The sequence below is a fragment of the Cottoperca gobio genome, chromosome 8, assembly GCF_900634415.1.
Source record: "Cottoperca gobio chromosome 8, fCotGob3.1, whole genome shotgun sequence".
NCBI classification, from domain to species: Eukaryota; Metazoa; Chordata; class Actinopteri; order Perciformes; family Bovichtidae; genus Cottoperca; species Cottoperca gobio.
The window spans coordinates 480,821-507,390 of NC_041362.1; the positions used below are offsets into that span (position 1 = coordinate 480,821).

At 41.8% G+C, this 26,570-nt stretch overlaps 1 protein-coding gene across 1 annotated transcript; it reads right to left on the minus strand.

Annotated features, from left to right (window-relative positions):
• Positions 1-151: 151 nt before the first annotated feature.
• Positions 152-26,241, minus strand: LOC115012482 (myosin phosphatase Rho-interacting protein-like). The gene is made up of 22 exons (XM_029438115.1): positions 26,009-26,241; positions 23,050-23,127; positions 22,874-22,939; positions 21,801-21,952; positions 21,619-21,703; positions 20,735-20,912; positions 19,252-19,387; positions 18,066-18,177; positions 9,431-9,529; positions 8,705-8,761; positions 8,548-8,616; positions 8,385-8,474; positions 8,186-8,295; positions 6,952-7,453; positions 6,430-6,522; positions 4,202-6,340; positions 3,446-3,593; positions 1,834-1,951; positions 1,525-1,684; positions 1,279-1,380; positions 1,063-1,149; positions 152-655 (listed from the first exon to the last, which is right to left on the minus strand). Exons 1-22 carry the CDS (start codon positions 26,225-26,227, stop codon positions 515-517), a joined length of 4,941 nt encoding a protein of 1,646 aa, XP_029293975.1. The 5' UTR covers positions 26,228-26,241; the 3' UTR covers positions 152-514.
• Between the last annotated feature and the right edge of the window lie 329 nt (positions 26,242-26,570).

Consider the following 26,570-nt stretch of genomic DNA (forward strand, 5'->3'; position numbering starts at 1 on the left):
TTTATAAAACTTTTATATTTGTAATACTGCAGTGTACAAATATAAATTACAGTTTGTGTGATACCTGCAAGAAATGTTTAAAAATGAGTTTGATTGAAAACACGACCAGTTTAACGACGACACGTACAGGATGAGAGAGTGAGAACAAACATGTCAGATTAAAGTGTTATAATAACAAAATGGCTGTACAGATAAAATATATACATAACACACAACAGAACCGTTTTTTTATACTAATTTTGGGGAAACTTTCACAGGAACATTCAGCAGAATAACTGTAAAATACAAACTCAGTGTCACAAAGGTTAATAATTGATCCAGACACACAATAGACAACATTAACCTTCAACACGGCGTGAGAAGCGACTTTGTGGATGAGAGTTCTTGGATTTATGAAATAAGACAAGATGTTTTTTTGTTTTAAATACACAGCTTGTGGGTTTTAGCTACAGGAAGGAAACTACAAGTTACAGTGAAGACAAATGTGAAGCTGCTATTGTAAAAACGGACAGTTTCAGGGTGAAGTTTGGTCCAGAGCGTGATGAGCGAGTCTCAGGTTCTCTCTCAGCTCGTCCGTCTCTCGCTCTGTTTTGGCCCTCGTGATGCTCAGCTCGGTGTACACGGCTTTGTACTTCTTTGTGGCGTTCCACTTGTCCTGTAAGGTGACAGACATCGGGTTAATTTCTTCTCTTCAGTTATTATTCCAGCTCCTGTAACTGTGATTCTAATGACGGCTTATTAGAGCCTTTGTAGGTAAGAATCCTCAGAATTTACAAGAATAAAATCATAAAATTACGAGAAAAACTTCATTATTCTCTGAATACATAGAATAATAGTGCTACATTTTTGAGAAAAACTCACAAATGTACGAGAAAAAACTTGGAAAAATAATGTTTTTTGTTGTCAAGGAACACATGGCTTCTCTTCTGCAGGTTGGATGAACCTTCTCACAACAGACGGTAAACAGGGAAGATCACACGTCTCGTTTTTCTCAGAATATTACCCCCTTCTCCCCGCTTTGTAATTTATTTATTAATGTTCAACAATACGCCATGGTCTCACCCTCTGTGCGGACTGCAGGTCGTCCCTCAGAGATGTGATCTCCTGCTTCAGACACTGGACCTCAGACTCCTTCACCCGCAGGGTAATCTGAGAGAAAAACATCCAATCCATGTTTAGAAAAGCTTTAGGTAGAGAATGAGATATTTTCCTCTCGTTTCCATGTGAATTGTTCCATTTTTACACCTCCACACAAGACGGATTGAAGAGAACGTTTACCTCCATTTCGTATTGATCCATCCCCCGACTGAGCGGCAGAGCGTCCTGCTTCGCCAGAGAGCAGAGCCGGGTGATCTCTGCTGCGAGGTGACCGCTCAACTCCTGGAGAATAAAGTTTGTAAACGGATGTTTTCAGATCCTTTACTTCAGTTCATCAAGACTTTTCTCTGTTTGTTCACTGTGGAGGCATATGATATACAAATGGTCACTTTGGGGCTGCAGTATTCCTGTTAGTTGAGCTCTCACCTGGTTCCTGGTCCTCAGGTCCTGGTTTTCCTGCTGGCACTGACACAAGGCCTTCCTCTCAGCATCCACAGCCTGCACAAGATGTCCGTTCTCCAGACATTTCAGAGAGAACTGCTGGGACAGAACCTCGAGCTCCCGCTGGTACGAGGCCAGCTCCTCACTTCACACAACACAGATGTATTCAACATCAACTTTTCATTAGAATTTCTTCTGATCAGCAAAGACAATATGTGCATTTCTGCTGCATCAGTCATCAGTAACAAGCTAAAGCACGAGACGTCTGAAGTGTACTTGGACATTGTGACGCACCCGTGTTGTCTGCATACGTCCTGGAGCTGTTGGTTTCCTGTGCTGTTCTCTGACTGACATCTCTTCTGCACTTCCTTCTCCAGCTCCAGCCGGTAAACGTTCTTGATGGCTTCGATTGCTGAGAGAAGAAGAATAATAGCAAATTGAAATACTCTTAATGGTGCTAATCCGCCAACAAATACAAGAAAAATGTATTATATATATATATATATATATATATATATATATATATATATATAATACATTTTTCTTGTATTTGTAATATATTTGTTTCTTTTTGACCTTATGAAGTCGTAACCCTGGATGAAGGTGACAAAACACAGAAAGACCATAAAGATTTGTTGTTACACCAAATAAAGAAATCTGTGTATTTAATATGTTTTAGGTGGTATAAAGGCTTTTTATGATTTCATGTTTCAAGAAGGAAAAAGGTAACGCTTAACACAAAAGTTTCACAGAGTATGTTTTGATCTGGATCTCGCACCTACATGATGTTTCATATTTAAAAACAATGTTAACTAGGGACCAGGGGGCATAAAGTGGGAGCCAATGGCCCCTTCCTCACTTCCTACTTTCAGGCCCCTTTCTCACTTCCTACTTTCAGTCCCCTTCATCACTTCCTACTTTCAGTCCCCTTCCTCACTTCCTACTTTCAGGCCCCTTCCTCACTTCCTACTTTCAGGCCCCTTCATCACTTCCTACTTTCAGGCCCCTTCCTCACTTCCTACTTTCAGGCCCCTTCCTCACTTCCTACTTTCAGGCCCCTTCATCACTTCCTACTTTCAGGCCCCTTCCTCACTTCCTACTTTCAGTCCCCTTCCTCACTTCCTACTTTCAGGCCCCTTCCTCACTTCCTACTTTCAGGCCCCTTCCTCACTTCCTACTTTCAGGCCCCTTCCTCACTTCCTACTTTCAGGCCCCTTCCTCACTTCCTACTTTCAGTCCCCTTCCTCACTTCCTACTTTCAGGCCCCTTCCTCACTTCCTACTTTCAGTCCCCTTCCTCACTTCCTACTTTCAGGCCCCTTCATCACTTCCTACTTTCAGGCCCCTTCATCACTTCCTACTTTCAGGCCCCTTCCTCACTTCCTACTTTCAGGCCCCTTCCTCACTTCCTACTTTCAGGCCCCTTCATCACTTCCTACTTTCAGGCCCCTTCATCACTTCCTACTTTCAGGCCCCTTCCTCACTTCCTACTTTCAGGCCCCTTCATCACTTCCTACTTTCAGGCCCCTTCATCACTTCCTACTTTCAGGCCCCTTCCTCACTTCCTACTTTCAGGCCCCTTCATCACTTCCTACTTTCAGGCCCCTTCCTCACTTCCTACTTTCAGGCCCCTTCCTCACTTCCTACTTTCAGGCCCTCCTCACTTCCTACTTCAGATCACTTCCTACTTTCAGGCCCCTTCCTCACTTCCTACTTTCAGGCCCCTTTCTTGGAACACAATCATCTTTGAAGTCGACCTTCATCTTGAGCTGAACTACACACCTGTAAAGTTTCGTGACTGCATCTTTCACGGTTGTGACGCTTCACGGTGACAAAATATAAACATACTGTAAACACCTGGAAAAGTACTCAAAACCTCCTCTGCGGTACTTCCTACGTCTCCTCACCCGTTGCAGTCGCAGCGCTCTCCTCCTCCAGCAGTCTGTCTCTCTCCATCAGGAGGCGCTCCACTTCCTGTTGCTGTCGACGCTGCAGCTCCTCCACGACCTTCAGGTGAGATTCCTCCATGGAGGCGAAGCCGCGCTCACACGTGGCCTGGAGGAAACGTTCACAAGCGTCACAAACCTCTAACCTTCAGAGTGTGACATGCAAGTGCTTCTCTGTCACATGACGTTATCATTTAAAAGAGTTAATAATGACAATACTGCTGGAATATTGGTTTGCCTACATCATGTTGGACGAATGTTGTTTTGGTTTAAATATGTTTTTTAAATCAGATATCAGTCAGGCATCATCATCTGTTATAATGGATGTGAAATCATTTAAAGAGTTTAAATTTAATTTAATAAAATCCCCACTCACAATACTTCTCAGTAACGGTGGGTGATATGATGTATAAATATAATATCTAGTCCATCTATTGTTGTTCAGGACTTTTGCATCAATGTGATGAAGTACTTTAATGTTTCAGACACTCACATTTCTGTTTCATAATTTATTTAGCTGTAAAGAATCATTGCAATATTAAATGACATATAGTGTGATACAGAATGTTTTCTATATTTTGTAATTCACACACAAAAATGTCTGCATTTATTAAAAATATATATATTTTTATGTATAAAATCTGGGATGAAGATGGTATAAATGTTCAGGCAAAGCTTGAATATTAAAATACTGCTTATGTAAATGCTCTAACGTACCTTCATCTTTTCCAACTCCTTCTCTTGTTGCGTCTGAACACAAATCATTTTCTCATCAAGCTCTTCTTTCATCTCGTCCGCCATGACGGACAGCAGCTCCTCCAGCTCCTCCACTCGTCTTCTCAGCACTAAAACTTCTTTTTCATCTGCCGTCTCCTGGATATCCAACTGACCTTCTCCACATGGAAGAGGGATTTCCATGCACTCAACCATCTCCTCCTCTTCTTCCCCAATGTCATCTGCAATACTTTCCTGTAACTCAATATCTGAGTCCAGTGGGTGAGCGTCTTCCGTCTGGCAACATGCGTTTATTTTATCGCCCGACGACGACGACGACTGTTCTTCTTCTATGTTTGACAATCTTGCTCTCAGCTCCCTGTTGTCTTCCATCAAGTGGACACAGTTGCTGCAGATGAGAGAAGAAGAGAGCAGTTTCTGTTTGGTTTCCTCAAGTTGCCGCTCGTATTTTGACTGAAGTCGGCTCAACTGACAGCAGTGAAACGCTTCAGTGGCTGCAGAGTGAATGAAACCAGACAAGGGATGCTGAGAGAAGCGAGCCGTCAGTTGGAGCTTGTCGTAAGCTAAGGAGCCGACAGAAGAGGCGAGGCGCTTTAGAAAAGAGATGTTCCTCTGTGTGACGCCTCTGACATGTTCCATCTCGTACAGCCTGCTTTCATCCATCTGATTGGTTTCTGTCTCACTTGCAATATTCCAAATAATATCCAGGTCTTTCAAACGCTCCCTCCCTTCGTCCGTGCTCGTCTCAGAAAGTAGACGATGCCCTAAAAGCAGCATTTGCTTCTCCACCATCATACGTTCCGTCACCTCACTCAGAAGCTCCTCCACAGGTTTCTCCTCACTAAGCCCCGAGGGATCCACCTTCAGTTTGTCGAGCAGCAAACTCCAAAACTGCTCCTCCCACTTTAACCGACTCTCCACCGTAGGCTCTTCCTCCTTTCTCAAACCAAACTCCAACTTCTCAATCGCCTCCAGTAATTTCTCCAAAGCTTTCAACCTCGTGACCATCCCGTCTATCACTTGCCGGATCCTTTCTTCCCCAGAAACACATCCATCTCCATCTTTCAACTTCTCCTTCTTCTCCAACTCTTGATTCAGCCTCCTGACGTCAGCCTTCGCCTCTGCAGCGGTTTCACGGTAAAATCTCTCAGCTCCCGTGAGCTCGGCGTTCTGCGTCTGGAGCTCCCTGCAGGTCACTTCTGATTGGTCGAGCTGCCTCTCCAGCTCCGACAGCTTGGCCTCAGTGGCCTCGAAACATCTCAGCAGGTATCCCTTATTCTCCTGTGCCGTTTCTTCTGTTTCTGTTGGGGCCTTCAGCTGCAGCAGAGCCTCCATCTCCCTCAGATTCTCCTCCAGGGAGGTGATTAAAGTCTGCGCCTCCAGGAGCTGCTGCTCTCTCGAGCTCACCTCCCTCTCCAGATCTTCCACCCTGACTTGTCCCAGCTGCTCCACTTCAGGGAGGTGATGGGGTTCAGTGTACCTGCTGCTGAGCTCCACTTTCAGCCGCTCTATCTCGCGGTCTGCCTCCGTCAGCTGGTTTAGCATCTCCTGGTTGCGCTGGTCGAGAGCCTCGTTCTGGCCGGTGAGCAGCTCCACCTCTTGGGAAAGCCTCCTCACCAGCGCCGGGTCTGGATGCATGTGTTGCTCTCCGCAGCAGCTCAGAGGGTCGTCATCTCCCTCCGCAGGCGGCTCCAGAATTATGGAACTATATTCACAGTTATTTATCTGTGTTTGTGCGCTGGGAGCCTGCTCACAGTCGTCTCGGTCCTGCTGATTCTGTTGGTTCATTGTTGCAATGTTTATATCCGTTTGTCCGCCACTCTGAGAAGATAAGTGTTGGCTGTCTGAAGCAGGTGATGGTGATAATAAAGGTGCGTCTTCCGTCTCAGGAAGCAGATCCTCCACTTCTGTGAAGTTGCCCTCAGTGTCATGCAGCCAGATGCTGGGCGTCAGACATGCTAATGAAGGTGGGTCAAAGCTGAGCTGCTCCTGCATGCTGATAACGTTCTGCTCTCTGCTCTCTTTGCACACGTCCTTCAGGGTCTGTGCGTGGCCGTTTATCGGCTTTACATTTGTGTCCGATTGGCAGAAATCTTCTTCGGAAGTGAGCGGAGGGTCCAGCTTAGAAAAGAGGATATAAAGAAGCATTAGCGACAATACAGGTGTCACAAAGTGAGGAGTGAGCAGGTGAGGTGGAACATGTGGCGGACCTGCTGCTGATGAACTCCTGCTGCACTCAGCTGAGCCTCCAGCTCCAGCCTGCGACGCTCCGACTCGGCCAGCTGAGCCTTCAGATCCTCCACCTTCAATACACAACCGGTTAATAAAGATGTTCACATCCCAACTCTGCAGCTTCAGTGCAATAATAATAACCTTCAATAACAACGTGGTGATAAGTCAGTAAGATTCATCCTCTGGGGTCGGGAATATCTAGTTTACAAGTATTGTGCCTCTTTTGTTTTGTAGTTTTGATAAATATATAATATGATAATAATGAAATAAATATTATATATGACTTTTATTTGAGTTGAATCTTTTAACCAGCTTCAGTTCTGATCATAACCAGATGGATATTCATTCATTAACCCTTTAAATGCCAGTTTGTTTACATAAGGCCACTGTTGTTTATTGGGTTTCAGTCAGGCTCCGACTGTCTGTACTTTGGTTACACACTTTATGTAATGGAGAAGCAGATATCGTCCCGAGTGAGGCACAAGGGTTAAAGCACTCACCCCCGCCCCGTAGCTGTCCAGCAGCTTCTCCACCTCCACAGAGTCTTTAGTTTTAGGAAACAGCGGGAAGCTTCTCTCCAGTCTGAAAACCGTCGTCTCCACCTGCTTCCAGCACTCCTCGATCTCCTCCTGGACTTTCTGCTGCGATTTAGGACTCAGTGCTCTGACGTCTGCCGTTTCATCTCCAATCACCCCCCAACCCAGAGGGGAGCCCAGCATGCTCTCATACCTCCTCCTCCTCTCCTCCCTCCTCTTCCTCCGCTCCAGGTCGCCGAATTCCAGCGAGCACAGAGCTTTGGTCCTCTGTGGATCCGGAGCGGACTTGTTCCGAGGCCTCAACTCGGCCCAGTCGAAGGTTTTGTAGCGTCCCTCCCGCCGCCTCTCCATCACACTCCTGTGTTTGGGGTGAGGGTCTCTCTCTGTGGACACGTCAGCGGTGGGGGAGTCCTGAGTCACATCTGGTTTGGGGAGAGCTTCAGGTGGAATGTGGAAGCCAGGTAGACTATAGGGAAATATTCAATACAAAACACTTTATTTGTCCCTGGGGGGGCAATTTGTACAAGAGTAACACAATATAAAGAAATGTTTAAGGATAAACTTACTGTACACATAATGATAACTTTTAGTGCAATAAAAGTATAATAATGCAGTATATATATATATATAGATATATATATATATATATATATAGAAAAGAGAGAAAAATAAGAAGAATAGAGATAGAGATAGAGGAGATAGATATAGAGTAGATATAGATAGAGAGAGATATATATATATAATATCTATATATATATAATAATATCTAATATATATATAAATAAAATATCTAATATATATATAAAATATATATATATATATAATAATATATAATATATATATAAATATATATATATATATAAATATATAATAGTATATAATATATATATATATCCATTTTCTATAACATTGCACATCAACTGCACCACATTTCAAAAGAAAATATTAACATTTTTAGATGAAATCTTGCAACAAGCTCATAAAATACAATAAATCATTAAAGATTATATCAGTCGAGAGAAAAGACATTTTAACTGTAAACTTCTTACATGCGTTAAATTAATAAATGGAATGTTCTTATAATAAAACACAAGATTAAATGTATATCTAAGACTGGATGTTGTTTTTTAAATCACCGCTCACATTAAAACAGCTGACTTCAGTAAACACCCAGAAGAGGAAGTGAATGTGACTTTACTTTGCTACATCAGGAGCGCTGGCTGGACGGACGTTTTTCATCAGAGCCTGGATCCAGTTCCTGCGTATCCCCGACGTCATGGCCGACAGCGTGAAGACGCCCTTTGGGGTCTAAAACAAACATTTAGCTTTAACTTGGTGTTATAGAATATAAAGAATATAAAGTTCTTCCTTGTTTATTGTAGGAAGCGGTTTCTTACGTGGATCTGAAAGCCGTAGTTCCTCTGCACCTGACACTCGGACACATTAAAACACTTTGTCAGGTCGATCTCTCCTTCGAGATGTGAAGCCTGAGGGTAGCAAACAAAAGATATTTTAACATCTTAACTTCAACACTTATATACACAACGAATATATAAATACCTCCTCAGCTAGAGAGTCCGTGTGGAACCTCAGACTGTCGGCCGACAGCACAAACCAGGATTTCTTCCACTAGAGGGAAGCAGAAGACAAACAATGAGCGACAAGATGCAAACAAACAGGATCAAATGTAAACTTCATTTTACTTGCAATGTTTTACCTGCTCGTTTTCATCCAATTTGACCAACCAGCCTTTTTTGAAGTTTAATAAATCTGGCTGTAAAGAAAACACAATGTTAACATTTCTAACAGTAATTTGTGTGGAAATTAAATATATATTTGGTGCTGAATAAAGTATTTGTGCTTCTACTTCACTACATACAAATACACAATACAAATATCTTTCACTCACTATATTTGATCACAGCTACTTTGCAGATTACTGATGAACACATGAGCAGATTCAAAGATATAAATACTTGTTATAGATTAAACGAAAACATATGAAGTACTTTACATTTTGAATGTAATCTGTCCAACCTTCGAAACAGAGTACAAATACTCAAGTACTGTTCTTAAGTACACGTGTGATGTAATTGTACTTTACTCGAGTATTTTCTCTTCACTGTGTACTTTTACTCCACTACATTTAACTTTAATTACTTAACAAATTAAGATTTTTGCACACAAAACATATGAAGAGCTTATAAAATATATATTTTATAAATTTCATTAATTTGTTTAATAGGCAATTATTTCGATTGTTATTATTATTATTATTATTTTCATGTAATAAACATTTCATGGTTCCAGTTTCACAAATGTTAATAATTGTGATTATTAGTTATACTTTTATCTCCACTGTAGGTCTAAGGGTTTCCTCTCCTGGTGCAGCTTTACGTCCACAAATAAGTATTTTATTTTGTAATTGTTACTTGTGACTCACGGTCATGATGGCGTCAGACGTCCTGCGGTCCAGAGACTTGGCTCTTCTCTGGGGGGGGGGTGCGGAGAGCTGGGGGGAGTCTCCACATGACTGGAGCTTCTGTGGAAGACGAAGAAATCTCATTTTACATCCTGTCATCACTAAAGTTTGTTTTTGGATGTACAGATGTGATGGTGCTTCTGAAGAGGATCCCGTGTTGTGAGCGGTTTCATGAAGGAACTACTTTCTTTCTACTGAACTACTAAAAAAAGACCACCAAACGTTTCACCGGACAGAAGGAAGCGGAGTGGACGAGACGCTTGCGCTCACTCGTTGGCGGGCGTAGTTTTGGACTGAGGGCTCCGACAACTACAGAGACGATGACGTCATAAAAGTCAATATAAATGTTATTAATAATAACATTATGAATGAACCATGGGATTATTAGGAAGGCTACAGCTCTACGTAAAACTGCCATTTAATTAATCTGTAATTCGTCATCTACTGTTGAAGTCAGAGGCCGATTGTTTTCGGGGATATTTGGGGAGTTTGGTGGTCCATGAGTTTTCTATGGGGATGTAGTTCCACTATATTAGAGCTCAAACATCTGCAACCCTCTGCACACACCAAAACATTCTAGATTGATAAATAAATAGATAGAAATAGATCTTAAAGATCTCATAGTACCTTATAAACCAACTAGAGCATTGCGCTCCCAGACTGCAGGGTTACTTGTGGTTCCTAGAGTCTCTAAGAGTACAATGGGAGCCAGAGCCTTCAGCTATCAAGCTCCTCTCCAGTGGAACCAGCTTCCAGTTTGTGTTCGGGAGGCAGACACACTCTCCACATTTAAGAGCAGGCTAAAGACTTTCCTCTCTGATAAAGCTTATAGTTAGGGCTGGCTCAGGCTTGCCTTGGATCAGCCCCTAGTTATGCTGCTTTAGGCTTAGACTGCCGGGGGACACCTCCCTGCTCTCTTCCTTCTCTTCCTCTCTCCTCCCCTCCTCTCTTCTTCTCCCTCTCTATCTGTATGCATTTATGTAAATGTATGTTACTAACTCATCATCCGGGGCATCATCCCCGGAGTGTCTGTGTCTCATGTGGCAGGTTGCCACTGATAAAGTTTACGTCAGGATCACGAATCGTGGCTGCGCCTGCTGCCCTGGTCCTGCTGGACACCAGGAAGCCTTATTGACATTTTCCTGGATTCATCCAAACTTTCTGTTGTATTTGTACTATGTTGTTTATCCTGTACACACGACATCTATTGCACGTCTGTCCGTCCTGGGAGAGGGATCCCTCCTCAGTCTCTCCCTGAGGTTTCTAACATTTCTCCCCCTTTAATTTTGGGGTTTCTTTTAGGAAGTTTTTCCTTGTGCGATGCGAGGGTCTAAGGACAGAGGGTCTAAGAACAGAGGGTCTAAGGACAGAGGGTCTGAGGACAGAGGGTCTAAGAACAGAGGGTCTAAGGACAGAGGGTCTGAGGACAGAGGGTCTAAGGACAGAGGGTCTAAGGACAGAGGGTCTAAGGACAGAGGGCCTAAAGACAGAGGGTGTAAAGACAGAGGGTCTAAGGACAGAGGGTCTAAGGACAGAGGATCTAAGGACAGAGGGTCTAAGGACAGAGGATCTAAGGACAGAGGGTCTAAGGACAGAGGGTCTAATGACAGAGGGTCTAAGGACAGAGGGTCTAAGGACAGAGGGTCTAAGGACAGAGGGTCTAAGGACAGAGGATCTGAGGATAGAGGGTCTAAGGACAGAGGGTCTGAGGACAGAGGGTCTAAGGACAGAGGATCTAAGGACAGAGGGTCTAAGGACAGAGGGTCTAACAACAGAGGGTCTAAGGACAGAGGGTCTAAGGACAGAGGGTCTAACAACAGAGGGTCTGAGGACAGAGGGTCTAAGGACAGAGGGTCTAAGGACAGAGGGTCTAACAACAGAGGGTCTAAGGAGAGAGGGTCTAAGGACAGAGGGTGTCGTAACCTGTACAGTCTGTAAACACTGAGACAAATGTATAATTTGTGATATTGGGCTGTATAAATAAATTTGATTTGATAAATATCACAACAGGTCAGAGGAAAAATATGCATTTTTGCTTTTGGGGTGAACTGTCCCTTTAAGAGTGGAGGTGTTTTGTGAATCAGGACGGTGGCAGTTTGCATTCCATCAAGCAGAGTAACCGATAGTCTGGATCCTTGGCAGGGACGTCAGCTGTAAGGATTAGGCCCGCTGTAGAGCACCGCGGGGAGCCCAGCACCGCCTGTTAAACTCTTACTCACATCACCGCTCGGGTGACCGCTTTCGCTATGTGGACTGCATAAAACAAGGTTTTAGACGCTACATAATCCCCGACACTTCATGGCTTTTTGTATCAGAAATGATGCTACAAGTCCACAAATCCCTGGAAGCTCCTTATGATCAGATTCCCCGTCGGCTGATGGAGCTGCACGGATCTCTTTTAAGAGTCTGAATTACACAGCGTTACATGAAACAAGGGTTTTGTTTACTTGAAAAGAGTCATTCTTCCCACTTATATAACCACTTCAACGGGGAAAAATGACCACTTTGAACACTACAGAACATTCTTTGTGTTTTTCTTTTCCTGGCATTTACACTGAAAACTATCCAAGGACACAACACTTGGAGGAACTTGGAGCTCCGCTTTTCCTTTCTTCCCAAACAATGGCTGACTGCTGCAGACAGAGCCTGTCCTCTGTTTGGGGAAGAAGCCTCCCAAAGCTGGAGTGGGGGGGAAGAAGAGGAGGCCGTCTCTGAGGCCTGAATGAACTCCGGACAGGCTCTTTTGACCTTCTCCTGGCTACCAAAACAAATGCACCCAAAGACACATAAATCCTCACACGGGATAAAATGTGCTGCCGAGTGCATTTAAAGGGCAAATCCTCCCGAATGAGCCGGTCTGTTTAATCAAAGATTAACCGCTGCCACAGTGAACACCATCTGTGTCCAGATAAATGCACTGTTTTCCACATCAGATTTAAAGGCGGACTTTAACCTGGACTATATTCCCCATGCGTTTGTGTCTAAGTGAATAATAGGGACACATATGTATTAACTGCTGCAGTATCGACAGATTAGTCTGTTTGTTTAATCACAACAACAAACATGGCGGATCAAGTGAAAGGCAAAGAAAGCGTTTCTCTGTCGGGTCCTTCCCATAATGTCGTCAGGCACCAATAACAACCTGAACCCGTCTGTGGCACAAACGAGCACTTTTAGTCCGTGTGCATAGACGGTGCAGAATCTGCAGATAGATTACATTGCAGCTCGTTTCTAATGCAGCTCTCTCTATAATGGACCCCGTTAGAGACACCGTGCGAGATCGCAGCTGACCTACAACCTGCTGCCAAAAGTTCTTTTCGCGTTTATTATAGCATTGATTGTGTTCTCCCAATTAAATATCGAGTTAAACCCAAAGATCGCCGATTAACCTACTAATCAAGGTTCAAGGTTAAGCTTTGTTGTCATTACACAACACAGGATTGCACAATGAAATGCAGCTGCAGCACGCTCCATGTTACACACAGGAGAAATATGAACAAGTATCCAAGTATAGGAATTACAACAAAACAATAAAGTAGGTGATTAAAAAGAACTTACATGTTTTGTACATGAGGCATTATGTAATGTAGCTGTGGAGAGTTTAAATCTACACACAGTTACACACACACACTCTCATGTGTGTTTAGATGTTTTCTATCTACTCGTCTGACAGAAGTAAATCTGAAAATGAAGCAGTGAATGAAAAAATGTTTTTGCATGTCGTGTCTCGCCTTAAAGATCCAAGTCTCCACCACTGATGTAGAAAAGATAAGAACAGAAGATAATAGATTAATGCTGCTGCAGTGTTCACTAATGTTATGCTATCCTTATTTCTTTATGTTCTGCATCATTTGTATTCTGACTTTAATCTTTTTTTGCGTTTCATTTCCCATTATTTATTTATCTGTCCCTGTTTTCATTCTTTGATTATTTCCCCCTGAAGCACTTTGTGCTGCACGTGTTGTATGAAAGCTGCTACAAAGAAAGTTCCTCATTATCATTAAAGAAAGAAATTAAAAGGAAAACCTAAATTATATATTCAAGCATGATATAGTTTTGTATACACATATATAAAATATGTGCAATATCAAGATAACGTGCAGGTTATAGTGGGACGAGGGTCGTGCATCCTGGTTCAGCTGAAATCAAACCGGACTCACTGCAGTTAACCTGGTTTAACTTGAAACTTGCTTTGTTGGTTTTGATGACGCCGTCACACACACACACACACACACACACACACACACTTGTTAACGTCGACTCACCTCCTTAATCACTGAGGTCGAGCCCAACAACACGCCGGGACGATCATCCACAAGCAGATGTGCACTTGGACCGGAGGCTCGACTCTGAGAGTTTATCAGGTTCAGTCTGAGATAAAGACTTTAGAGCAGTGATGATGTGCTCAAGTACAAATCTGAGGTACGCAACTCTATATTTCTACTCCACTACATATCATATTTTACTTTTCACTACATTATCTGACAGCTTCAGCTCCTCGTCACAGTTTCCTTCCTGTCAGTTCAACATGTTTCTCCAGATGTGATGAAGTTTCCTTCATGAGAAGATTCTTCTTCAGATAAATAAAGTTTAAAAAGCTGGAAGATGATGTCACAAAGCTGAACATGCAACACACACATTAATGTAACAGGAACTACTTACTTTACTACATTTTGCTGACACATACTTTTACCTCATTAAGGTTTTAAATGCAAGACTTTTACTTGTAATGGAAGTATTTTTGTGGTATAAGTACTTTTACAGAAGTAAAGCGTCTGAATACTTCTGATTCAGAGTCACAGTTCCCGACGGGATCTTGTTTTTAGATCTGATGAATCCCTGGAAAAAAGTCTGTATGAGGAATGCCATCTCCCAGATTACAACACACACAAAGAGGGGGGGGGGACTGAATGCCTTCAAGGCATCAAAACCAGTTTTGTTCACAAACAAAATGCAGCTCTGGATGAATCACAGCTTCTCTCCCACCTGCTGACACACGCTCCCACTGACACACATGCTCGGAGGAAACACAAGCCTCGACACGGAAGGATCGTCCACGCGTTTCATGCCAAACTCTTAACATCTTCTTCACGCCACTTCAACACTAACGGGATCGGAGTTGTTACGATGCAGAGGACTGAAAGGAATCAGGTCTGGTGTTTAAACACGTCGGTTGACAGAAGCGAACGGAGATTTAATTCGTGCGGAGCTTCGTCAGTAAAGTGACGTCGCTCTCTGAGTAACACCTGGTCGTGTGAATCATGTTGAAACCAGCCCAGTGCAGCCGGAGCGCAGCAGAACACAGCGACTGGTCTTAATCATGACCAACACACCTTGAGATGAATCAGCCATTCCTAGTTTTTACTATCAAACCAGTCTGGGACTACACACACACACACACACACACACACAAAATATGTCTTATGGGACGACTTTGTGATTTAATAATTCATTTATAGTTGAGAACAAAAATGGCATTTCAGCATAAACTCCTGCTTTCTGTGATATCAGCTTCACATCTGGAGTCACGGCTTCAAAGTTTTACTTTTTTACTATTTTCCACCAGATTGAGACGTTTTCTCATGTTTTTCCCTCGGAGACAAAAACATGCTGTAACAATAAATCTAAATCAATGTTGTTGCTAATCATTGACACATCCCAGAGTGTGAAAACAATAACGAGCATGTAGTATAAAGAATTAAAAAAAGGTTAGAATTCTGAAAACGGATAAATATTTGTATTGAATTAAAAAGTGGAAAATAATAAAATAATTACAGTTCATGGCAGTTTTTTGACGCAGACAAGCAAGTTTTTTTTTACAAAATGCAAAAAGGTCAAACGTGTTTCTACAATATGCTGCGAACGTTTACTACTAAAGTCACAACAATAAAGGTCATTTCTGGAATGACTGGAACCAGCTTCCAGTTTGTGTTCGGGAGGCAGACACACTCTCCACATTTAAGAGTAGGCTAAAGATTTTCCTCTCTGATAAAGCTTATAGTTAGGGCTGGCTCAGGTTTGCCCTGGATCAGCCCCTAGTTATGCTGCTATAGGCTTAGACTGCCGGGGGACACCTCCCTGCTCTCTTCCTTCTCTTCCTCTCTCCTCCCCTCCCTCTCTTCTTCTCCCTCTCTATCTGTATGCATTTATGTAAATGTATGTTACTAACTCATCATCTGGGGCATCATCCCCGGAGTGTCTGTCTCTCATGTGGCAGGTTGCCACTGATAAAGTTTACGTCAGGATCATGAATCGTGGCTGCGCCTGCTGCCCTGGTCCTGCTGGACACCGGGAAGCCTTATTGACATTTTCCTGGATTCATCCAAACTTTCTCTTTTTCAACACAACATCATTTCTGTCAAATGTTGTATTTGTACTATGTTGTTTATCCTGTACACACGACATCTATTGCACTTCTGTCCGTCCTGGGAGAGGGATCCCTCCTCAGTCTCTCTCTGAGGTTTATGGGGTTTCTTTTAGGAAGTTTTTCCTTGTGCGGTGCGAGGGTCTAAGGACAGAGGGTCTAAGGACAGAGGGTCTGAGGACAGAGGGTGTAAGGACAGAGGGTGTAAGGACAGAGGGTGTAAGGACAGAGGGTCTAAGGACAGAGGGTCTGAGGACAGAGGGTGTAAGGACAGAGGGTCTAAGGACAGAGGGTCTAAGGACAGAGGGTCTAAGGACAGAGGGTCTAAGGACAGAGGGTCTAAGGACAGAGGGTCTAAGGACAGAGGGTCTAAGGACAGAGGGTCTAAGGACAGAGGGTCTAAGGACAGAGGGTCTAAGGACAGAGGGTCTAAGGACAGAGGGTGTTGTAACCTGTACAGTCTGTAAACACTGAGACAAATGTATAATTTGTGATATTGGGCTGTATAAATACATTTGATTTGATTTGAAAAGGGATATTTAAGCTTTTCTCAGCAGTTTGAAGTAATAATAGGAGGTCAGGTGACAACCCCTTCATCTCAGGCTTTTCCAGACGTCACTACCTCATCTGCACTTACTCCGTCTTCTACCTGCCAGCTAGTTATTACATAGATGTCTTTTTTAAACTCTGTTAGCCCTTTATCGTCATTCCATTTGACTCGTTTTGTAATTCAAACCAAACATTGGAAGCAGCTTTATTCGTGACATTGATCGACTCATTTAACTCCAAGCAAGAAAGCAAATACTTCCCAAAACGTTGAACTGCTCCTTTAACACACACCGGATGAGATTAATTGGTGTTTGCAGAAACCTGCAGAAACATGTAGAAATGATACAAAGATGTTGCTTTGGTGATTTGAAAGTATTTACTGTGTGTTGTTTAACCAAACACACCTTCAGGATGACTAACCTTAAAGGTATTGTTGTGCCCGTCCTACAGGGAGGAGGAGACTCCTTGACCGACACGTTGGACAGATTACATAACGACGCTGTCCAATGAAAACCATGCATGTCCAAATTTGGTGATTTATTTTTTTTTTTTTTGCAAAAAGAGGAGAAGGAGTTCTTTTAGGGGCTGAGAACATTCTCATGCTTTTAAAAGTGGAACTCTACACTCAATGATTTGTATTGTGCTGCACAAATAATCACAGTGTTGTTGGAACACGACCTTATTAGGTGCAAAGCTTGTAATTCCTAAGTGTCTGCTTGGATGTGAAAGATTCTCTGGAGAAATATTCCAGACTCCCCCTCTCATTGGCTGTCATCACTTCATCATTTTATCCTATTAAACGTGTGAAATCGTCATAATTAGTTAATGCATTTTTGGTCATAACTCAAAAACAAGTTATGTGAGGTCACAGTGACCTTTGACCTTTGACCACCAAACTGTAATGTACAAGTTTGAAGAAAGTGTTCCTGAGAATGGGACGGACGATTGGAAAACATAATGTCGCAGAGACATAAAAGTTATTTATCTGTCGCCGTTGACTACGGTACATATCTTTCTCAGAATAAGGTCCCATGGGAGGAAACCGGAAGTGCAGGGACTTTGTCTCTATAAATGTGCTTCTACTGACAAGTCAAAGTCTTTCCTGCGGAGGAACGGAGAGGCTGACAGTAGCGTCTCGCCAGCACACGTCTTCTACACTTTGTTGCCAACCTCTCGTCTTTTTTTGATTTTTAAATGCCAGCAGGGAAGTTTGAGCAGAATGTGAGGCGTAGTTTCTCCCCAGGAAGAGCGCCAGGCTTTGAAGCAAATATTCCTCGTAGCCAAACTGTGGAATTACAACTTCTGTGTCAGCCAAGTGATGTCATGGGGCCCAGAAACACTCCAATAATCCCACAGACTTCGGGAAATAGACGTCTTTAAATCAGCGTAAAATGTTTTTGTTTTTTTTAAGTAAATCAACGTACGAACACTTGAGTCCACTCAAAGTCGAGCCATTGAGCAACTTTCAATGAATGAACGAGGCCCCGCCTCCAACGCTGGATCCCGTTCTCTGTATGCATCCATGGAAGTATCGCTTTAAGATAAATACACCGTTTATATGATATGAAATATGTATAAATGAGAAAGACCTGGGAATGCCTCGGGATCCTCCAGGAACAACTGGCCTGCTCTCAGTGGAGACAGCGAGTGTCTGTACTGTAGTATAAACCTATGTGTGGTCACCTCTCGCTTGTTGGTGCGAACTTCACTCCTGCCCGTCCTGGAAACAGCCGTCCCCCCTTCTTCTTTCTCGGTGGCCTCCAATCCCAGCAGCCTCTCTGTTGGACTGCCATGGCTGGAAAACATGTAATGAGTGAGAAACTGTACGTGTGGCTTCCCTGACCTCGCTAACACACAGGTGGCTCTGACGGCATGAACACGACAGCTTGATACCAGAGTCCAAACAGCACCTGTGCAGCAGAACACTGCTAGTGCTGACATCCAGTTGTTCACAATCTTAGCATGCTAACGTTAGCTAAAGAAAAGCACAGCTGAGGCTGGAATGTCATTAGTTCTGCAGGAATCTGGTCATAAATCAAAGTATTGAACAAACCACTGGCGGCGCTCGAGGAACACCAGAGTTATTACAACTCTTCCTCAGAGGAACATGAATGTCTGAATCACATTTCATAGCAATCCATCCAATAATAGCTGCACAGCTGTCACTCAAAACCTTCTTCTTGTTAGCATTTGTAAGAATTTCAAATAAAAGAAAAGCCCAAAAAGAATCAATCAGTCTGTAAAACCATGAAACATGTTGAACATGAGAGAGTAACTTTTCTTGAGCCTGATGTTTTGGTGCCCGCTCTGCCTCTGGAGGGTTCAGACAGCGCCGTGCCCTCAAACTGAGCGTTCAGCTGAAGTGTGCGTCCTCAGGCAGACGGTCAGTACGAGGATCCTGAGAAACAACGCCGCGGGAATCTAATTACAGCAGCGTTTTGGAATTTCTGGCCTTATTTGGGGGCATTAAGTATTGTGTGTTTCCCAAAAAGGCAATGAGGGAAGAAGTGTAATCTCCTCATGTGACCAGTCTACATGCTGCCGGGGAACAAACTGGGAGGGAGTCTTTAAGCTAAATTTAAAAATGCGGCAGTCAGATCTCTAATGGAGGGGTGGAGCGCGAGCCTTTGATCTGGTGTTTAGCGGTGTGTGATGGCTGTTCGGCTTTATACTGGGGGGGAGCAGAGAGGCATTGGATGTCCTTTGTGCTAATTGCTTGCACATTTACCCCCTTTTCCTCTGCCGAGGAACTTTAAAGGCTGTTACGGACAGAATGCAACACAATAAACATCAGACTGCTGCCAAACACAACGTATACAAGAGTTGTTACACATCTTGGCTGGAAATCTAACTCCAATTCATTTCTAACCTTTTGTCATGGCTCTTGTTGTTGTTTGCTGATGTTTGGATGTTTGACTCAGCCAGCTGGTTGTTGCTGCCAGGCTCAGTGTTTCCACTGCTCACCAAGTCCAGGGAGAGTGGGCACAGGTAGCTACACGTGTTGCCTGGATAAAGAAAACAACACACAACGGTTGGACTGTTAAAGACACCAAGAACAGGAACACAGTTTGTTTCCACAAACTGCCTGAAGTCAGAGTTCACACTGAGGCCACAGGATCAAAACCTCTTAACAGTTTCACTTAATGATTCTCAAGAATAGGAAATTACCTTAAAGTTAAAGGAATCAGATCAATGAGTTTTTTGAGATAAGATAAAACACCAAATGCCTAATTAATAATAAAAAGATTAGAAAGACTTAATAATAACAAACCGCTCTCTGGTCCACTCAACCACAGGAAACATCATTTATGTGTCAGTTCATTGCTTAAAATAAACTTTTTCTCTTCCAGTTTGGGTGAACGAGCAGCTTATCTGCCGGTTTGTTGCCACTGAATTTGATGAATTTACTGTTTATCAGACCACAAATGAGACGATAATTATCTGCCACCAGCCTCGTTTTCTGTATCCGATGTAGTAGCATGACTGCATGGTGGAATTAGCACGCGAGCTAACAAGAGGAGCCAGATGTATCAATGAATGACATTTCCACCACATGACTTTTCTTTACAATAAATGTTTTAGTTTTTCGTTTTGAACGCAAACTACCAGTTGTAAAATGAAAACGATGGATCGTCGTATTGTTTGATTCAAAAACCGGAACCTTAAGGTGTAGTCAGTTTCCACATCCATGACTGTTAATGTTGTTATGAACAGTCTGAATTCTTCTTCAATGCTGCTAAAGGAAACATCTTGGAGAATTCAATGATGGACCCTGTTCGGCTCTCAGAGGGTCCCTCGTGTTTAACCTGCTCTAATGAAGCAGCCTATAGGCAGTCAGCAGGAGTTAACCCGTCATTACAGAACCTTTCCAGACCTGCAATACGTCTGACGCCAGATGGATGCTGCTGTCCACTTTGTCGCAGCACAAAGAGGAATACCCGCCCTGTGCTAATCATGAAGCCTATTAGGGACGTGTTTAGGAGGTCTTTTATGGATCATGTTTGGCTTTTATGATGCCTGAAGGTTAGAGACGCATGTTTTCCTGCACATCTGCGCGTCTGTGTTTATGCAACTTCCTGCTAAAACTCCTCCTGCACGTTCCCATGATTAGCAGTGAGTCCTGGGTCAACATGCTTGGTTAAACAGGGGTTAAATGAAATGTATAAATAAAGCTGGAAGTGTGAGAACATCTGCAGGACGTTAGGACAGTGAGAGAGACGACAGGAAGTGGCTATGATTGGTTGACGGACATGAAAGCCTGTGTGTGTGTGTGTGTGTGTGTGTGTGTGTGTGTGTGTGTGTGTGTGTGTGTGTGTGTGTGTGTGTGTGTGTGTGTTTTGCTTCTGCTGCACCTTCAGGGGTCTTCTCCGGGCCTGGGGGATCGGAGTGTGGGACAGTCCACATGGGGGTTTCATCCGGTCCCCCGCCCTGCTGCTGGTCTTCCTGCCACCGACCGCAGCCGGACTCTGCAGCGTTCTCTGAGGACGGACAACTTGGATCAGTTGCAGCCATCTTTGCTGGACTGGGTTCCTAATGGTTTGTAAGAAAAACAAAAAGATAATTCAGCAACCTTTTCCTTTACGTATTTTTTATTAATTGTTATTAAATGCAAAACATTCTCTTGTTCCAGCTCCTCATGGAGTTATACTGCTTTATATTTAAGAGATCTTTGGGATATGTTTTGAGCATTTTGCACTTTTTTCTTACATTTGTTTTTAGACTAAGCGATTAATCGATAATAAAATAATTGTCAGATTGATCGATAATATTTAGTTGTAGCACTAATTCAATTTACAAATGTACAAACAGAGAAACACGCATTTAAACGGAAGCTACACGATATATATATATATATATATATATATATATATATATATATATATATATATATATATATATATATATATATATATATATATATATATATATATATATATATATATATAATGCTCATATATTGTTTTTGATTGTGGTTTTTTGCATCTCATTAAATACAAAATAATAATAATATTGTCTGCATTGTATGTTTGCTTAAGTACATCTGTACTGCAGTACTTATTTAAAATAAAAAATGTATCAACTAAATAAATGTCTCCAGGAAATCAAAACAAAAAACTTTGTGAAAAACAAACAAATAGTTTTAATGCACTTAAACAGCATCATCAGCGTCTCTTGTTGGGGTTAGGAGAAACCGTTTGGCCCTACAGCACCAGAATGTGTTCATTTGTTTTGTTACCTGGGTGGCAACAGGCTCCACTTTACGTTTCTTCTTCTGATTCTGCTTGTTAGTGCGTAGATAGACGGCGAGCTGTTCACTCCACCTGGTAAACAAAGACACAAACAGCAGAGGCAAGACTTCAGTGACAGGGAAACCTCATTACTAATTGCTCATGTAATTCTTTGCACGGTTATACTGACCCATTAATAATCTCTTTATTGTCACCACGGATGAATATCTCCTGCAGCGGCGTGACGACGCAGAGTGCGTTTCTCTGTCCCGTCCTGGGCTCTGCGTCAGTGAGCTCTGTACACACATTCACGTTCACCGTCCCCTGGGGCAAAGTGCTCGGCTGGAGGGGAATCAGAGGAGATGTTGGAGAGCTAGTAACTAAATCTGGCTTAGTGATGTTGTTGCAGATGAGTGACAGTGAAACAGAGAGTAGTTTGTGGTGTTAAGTGTGGACTGAAAGAGATTTAAGGGGATCACAGAGAGAGGGGGATGTGTGCATTAGAGGACAGGCTAAGCCCAAATCATCTGCTGTGGTTCTGCACACGACATCTGGCCTAAAGATGCCGGCTTGATCCCGACATACTGTACATGCAGATGCATACAGAGCAGGCTTCACTGCACAATAGGACTGTACCAAATACTTTGAAGCTTTATTCATGACGTTGGAATCAACATTAATGCACCGCAGCGTTTTCTTATTTTCTCTTTTGCACGTCTATTCATTCTTTTAAAACTCAGTGTTTGATCCAAACATTTCCAATAACTCCACAGCCTTGTCAAAAAGTATTGAAATAATTCAATTTCAACTCAATGTTGTTGGTGTTCAGCTTTTAAAAACACATTTTCACTGTAGTCAACAACCTGCTCTCCTGCTTGCAGAACACAAACGGCGGCTCGCACCTGTATTTAGCGACAGCAACATAAATCTCATTTATATAACCACAAAACAAAACATCTATTTCTACTGTAACTATATTATTAAAGTAAATAATAATATGCATCTGCTTTCACTTGGGGCTCCATGTCAAGTGACTTTCAAACCAACGACGACAGAAGAAAGACGTCGAAGTTCATTACAAACTAATTTAATCTGATGAAGCACTTTCGTCAATTTGGGAAGATTTGATGTTTTTATGGTGAAGACTTCGTTTGGAAACCTTCAGGAGAAGCTTTGAATGTAAAATAAACAGACCTCCGGTGCGGCCCTGCTGTGCACGGCTCCCTGATGTGTTTGTGTTTCACTGCCTGAGCAGTTTCTTACCAGTTCATCGAGGGCGAAGCTCAGGCTGCCGTCTTCATACAGGATAAAGAAGCGCCGCTGCCATTTCTGACATTAACACACAACAAATAAATCACATTTGTCTTCAGGGAAAAGTCACAATAAAGAACTAGAAAATAAGAGTGTGTGTATTTCAGCTTAGTGTCATCACGTCCTACCCTCGACCTCTGCATCGGGTTTGCAAAGTCCGTCCCCTCAGGAGCCAAACACAGCCAGCCTCCATAGATGGGTTTTGCCTGCAAGTCAACGAGTTTGCAATCAATTAATCTTTTAAGTCATTTTTTCTAGCAGAAATGTCAAACACATTCTAGTTCCTGCTCCTCAAATGTGAGGATTTGATGCTTTCTTTGTCCTGCTGCTGAACCTGAGCTTCTCTCTCAATTGTTTGATGTTTTAATGGTGTGTTGCATGTGTCTCGCTGTACTGAAGCCAAATACACATGTACACTGAAGTGGACAGTAAAGTGAATCTAAGCTCTGAACATCTCGCTCAGCATTTATCTTGGTCACAATTCTCCAAAATAAAACTAAAGTAAAGAGATCCGTATCAAGATTGTTGATTATCGGGGCGTCCCGGGAGCTCAACCGGTAGCACAGGCGTCCATTAATATTAATATTGGAATCTACAGTGTTTTATTTCTCTCACATCCAACACTTGAGACTTTGCAGAAACAGTTTTCACTGTATTTAAGAGACGACTTCTGATTTTGAAGGTCACTTTTCTACTTGATATGAAATCACCATTGTGGGAAAGCTTTTCAATCACGCCACACTTTTAACTCCAGACCCCTCAAATCTGAAAGAAACATGTAGAAAATACCAAAACATTTATTTTCAGTTGGGGACCGCCAAAATAAAAGCTTTATACCAGCAAAATGAAACATCGTCTTGATCTGGGCTGCAACTAATGATTATTACATTATCGATGAATGTGCAGATTATTTAAGTTTGGTCTATTAAATGTCTCTTTGAATTATCACTATAATAATTTCCCTAAGTCCAATGTGAGGTCTTCAAATCAGTTGTTTTGTCCGACCAAAAGTCCAAAACCTAAAGCTATTAATTTTACTATTATACAAGAAAAAGAAAGCAACAAATTCTCACATTTGAGAAGCTGAAGACAAGAATGTGTTGCCATTTCCACAAAGTAATATGCACACAGTATGTGGTATTTTACAACTTGTTAAAAAGATGCTCCACAGCATTTAGTCTTTCTCTCTGAGCACAGTCGGGAGTAATACCATGTGTAGAGCTTGCAGGTTGCTGAAATTACAGGGCACCGTGAAACCAGGCAGGGGGACAGAAAGTAATAACATATTTTAACAATGCGAGGCATGCAGGAAGCCGTCATGATCATCTTCTTACATCACCTGCACATGACAGACCTGCAGGAACAATGTTTTCAGAGGCGGTGAGCAAAGAGTACAGACACTTTTTGTGAGCACAAAATTTAAAAAAAGGAGACCAAGAACGCAAACACCAGAACGACCAGAACGACCAGAACGCGTCTGTTCTGCTGAAATCTTTCACTAATAAGGAGATTGAGAGATAATTTGGATATTTGATCCAGTAAAATGCAAACTTTTCAGATTCCATCGTCTCAAATACTTCTTTTATTGCTGCATAGTAACTTTAAATTCAATCAAAACCAGTGGCTCTTATACAGATCAATGATCACTAATCACACTTTATTTCCATTTAATCCTACTTTCCATTTCTCCGCCACTACATTTCAGAGGGAAATACTTTACTCCACTTAAAACTAGCTTGAACAGGTAAATGCTGCTTGAGCATTGATGCAACAGTATTAGAGTATTAAGAGTCATTTTAATAACATAATTACTGACAAGAGACATTTGGCTGCAGAGCAAGTACTTACTTAGATACGTTGTGTTTTGTTTAAACTCTTGTACTTTTACTTTGACTGATTTTTTTGGGACTTTAGACTTTAGGATATCTATTTGTAATTGAGTGTTTTCACATTGCCCCTTTCTTTTTTACTGAAGTAAATAATCTAAATACTACTTCAACACTGACTGGGGGTTAGGGACTGTATGAAAATTACCAGGGTGGAGTGGGGCGGTTGAATCTTATATTTCAGTTTTTCTGAATGGCAAGACTACTAAGACTAATAAACTACTCCAACCTCACCCTAATATCTGAAAATATAGTCCTGGTTTGTCAAAAAGATTTCCACCATTAATAAAGGAAAAAGATGGGTGTTATCCATTTCAGATTGTAATATATTTAAAGAATAGTTACCAATTTCTAACATATGGCAAACAAAACAAGAGGCTGAACTGATGTGACACATTTGAATGCATTTTATATTTTACTATGATGCAGAAGAAAACTAATTCTGTCTGCGATAATATTTAAAATGAAATGAAATGAAATCACAGAGGAAATGTGTCCGTTTATGACGCACTGTGCACTCAACATTTGCAACTATTTTATAGTTTTTTTGTAAAATAATAATAAATAACTTGTTAGCACGCTAACATCCGGTCATTATATGCTAATGACAAAAAAGAGCAACTTCGTCGAATATTAGCTTTAAAAGTTCGGGATTAGAAAATGCTGTGAGAAGTTTATTTTAAAATGAATTATTTTACGGGTAAATCTACTTCTTTTTTTTTTTTAAATGAATTAACTAACTGTCACAGTAACTGAATAAAAATGTATTTTAACGTTAATTGAAGAAAACTAACCAACATCCGGTTAGGATGCTAATCACAAGGAGGAGACACTAACGGTCATTTAGGTCCGAGTTACAAACAGAGCTTTTCTAGATGTAAAAAGTGGGTGACAGTTTATTTTACAGGAGTCATTATAGGGTAAAACTAAATTACTCTTTAAATTAATTAACTAACTGTAACTGACTAACTGTAAGAGTAACTAAAATGTAGAGTTTAACGTTAATTGAAGCAGTAGGATGCTAGTAAAAAAATAAAGGAGCAGACAACTACGTCGATTATGAGTTACAAAAAGATGTTTTCTGGATTAAAAAATATTTAACATTTTCTGGTAAAGGTACATTACTTTGTAAATTAATTTACTAACTATCGTGTCGCATTAATGATGGTAAAAATAATAAAAAAGTGTAGTTTAACGTTACCTGCTCCATGTCATGGTCGTTCAACAGATGCAGCTCGCGGGACTTGAAGCAGTTTTGACATTTACTTTTATTAAAAATGTTGGCTTGAAATTTATTACAGGGACACGTCGCCTTTTCCCCCGACATGTTTCGGTCCTCTGCCGGAGAGTAATCCAGACAACCCGCTCTCCCTCGACCGACGCTCGGCTTTGAATGAAGCGGTTGATCCCGAACGAACATCTGTCAGACTGTTGACTCTCTGACGTCATGGACGCGTAATCTGACGCGCTATCATCCAACAACATCCGGTCTCAACCTACAAAATAAAACCAGCAATGATTTTTATTTCTTTAAAATAAAGAAATAAAAGCAAGTAACCAATAATATGATTATTTATTACTTTATTTAAGTGTACTTGTTTTATTATATTATCTTACTTTTATTGTTATTATATCAGGAAACTGGTGTTAGTTTTAATCCTTATACACCTTATATGTATTACTCTATTGTTTTTGTATTCTTATGTTGTTGTAATTTACTTTGAGCAAACTTTGGCACAAGAATTTCCTTGGGTATTAGTAAA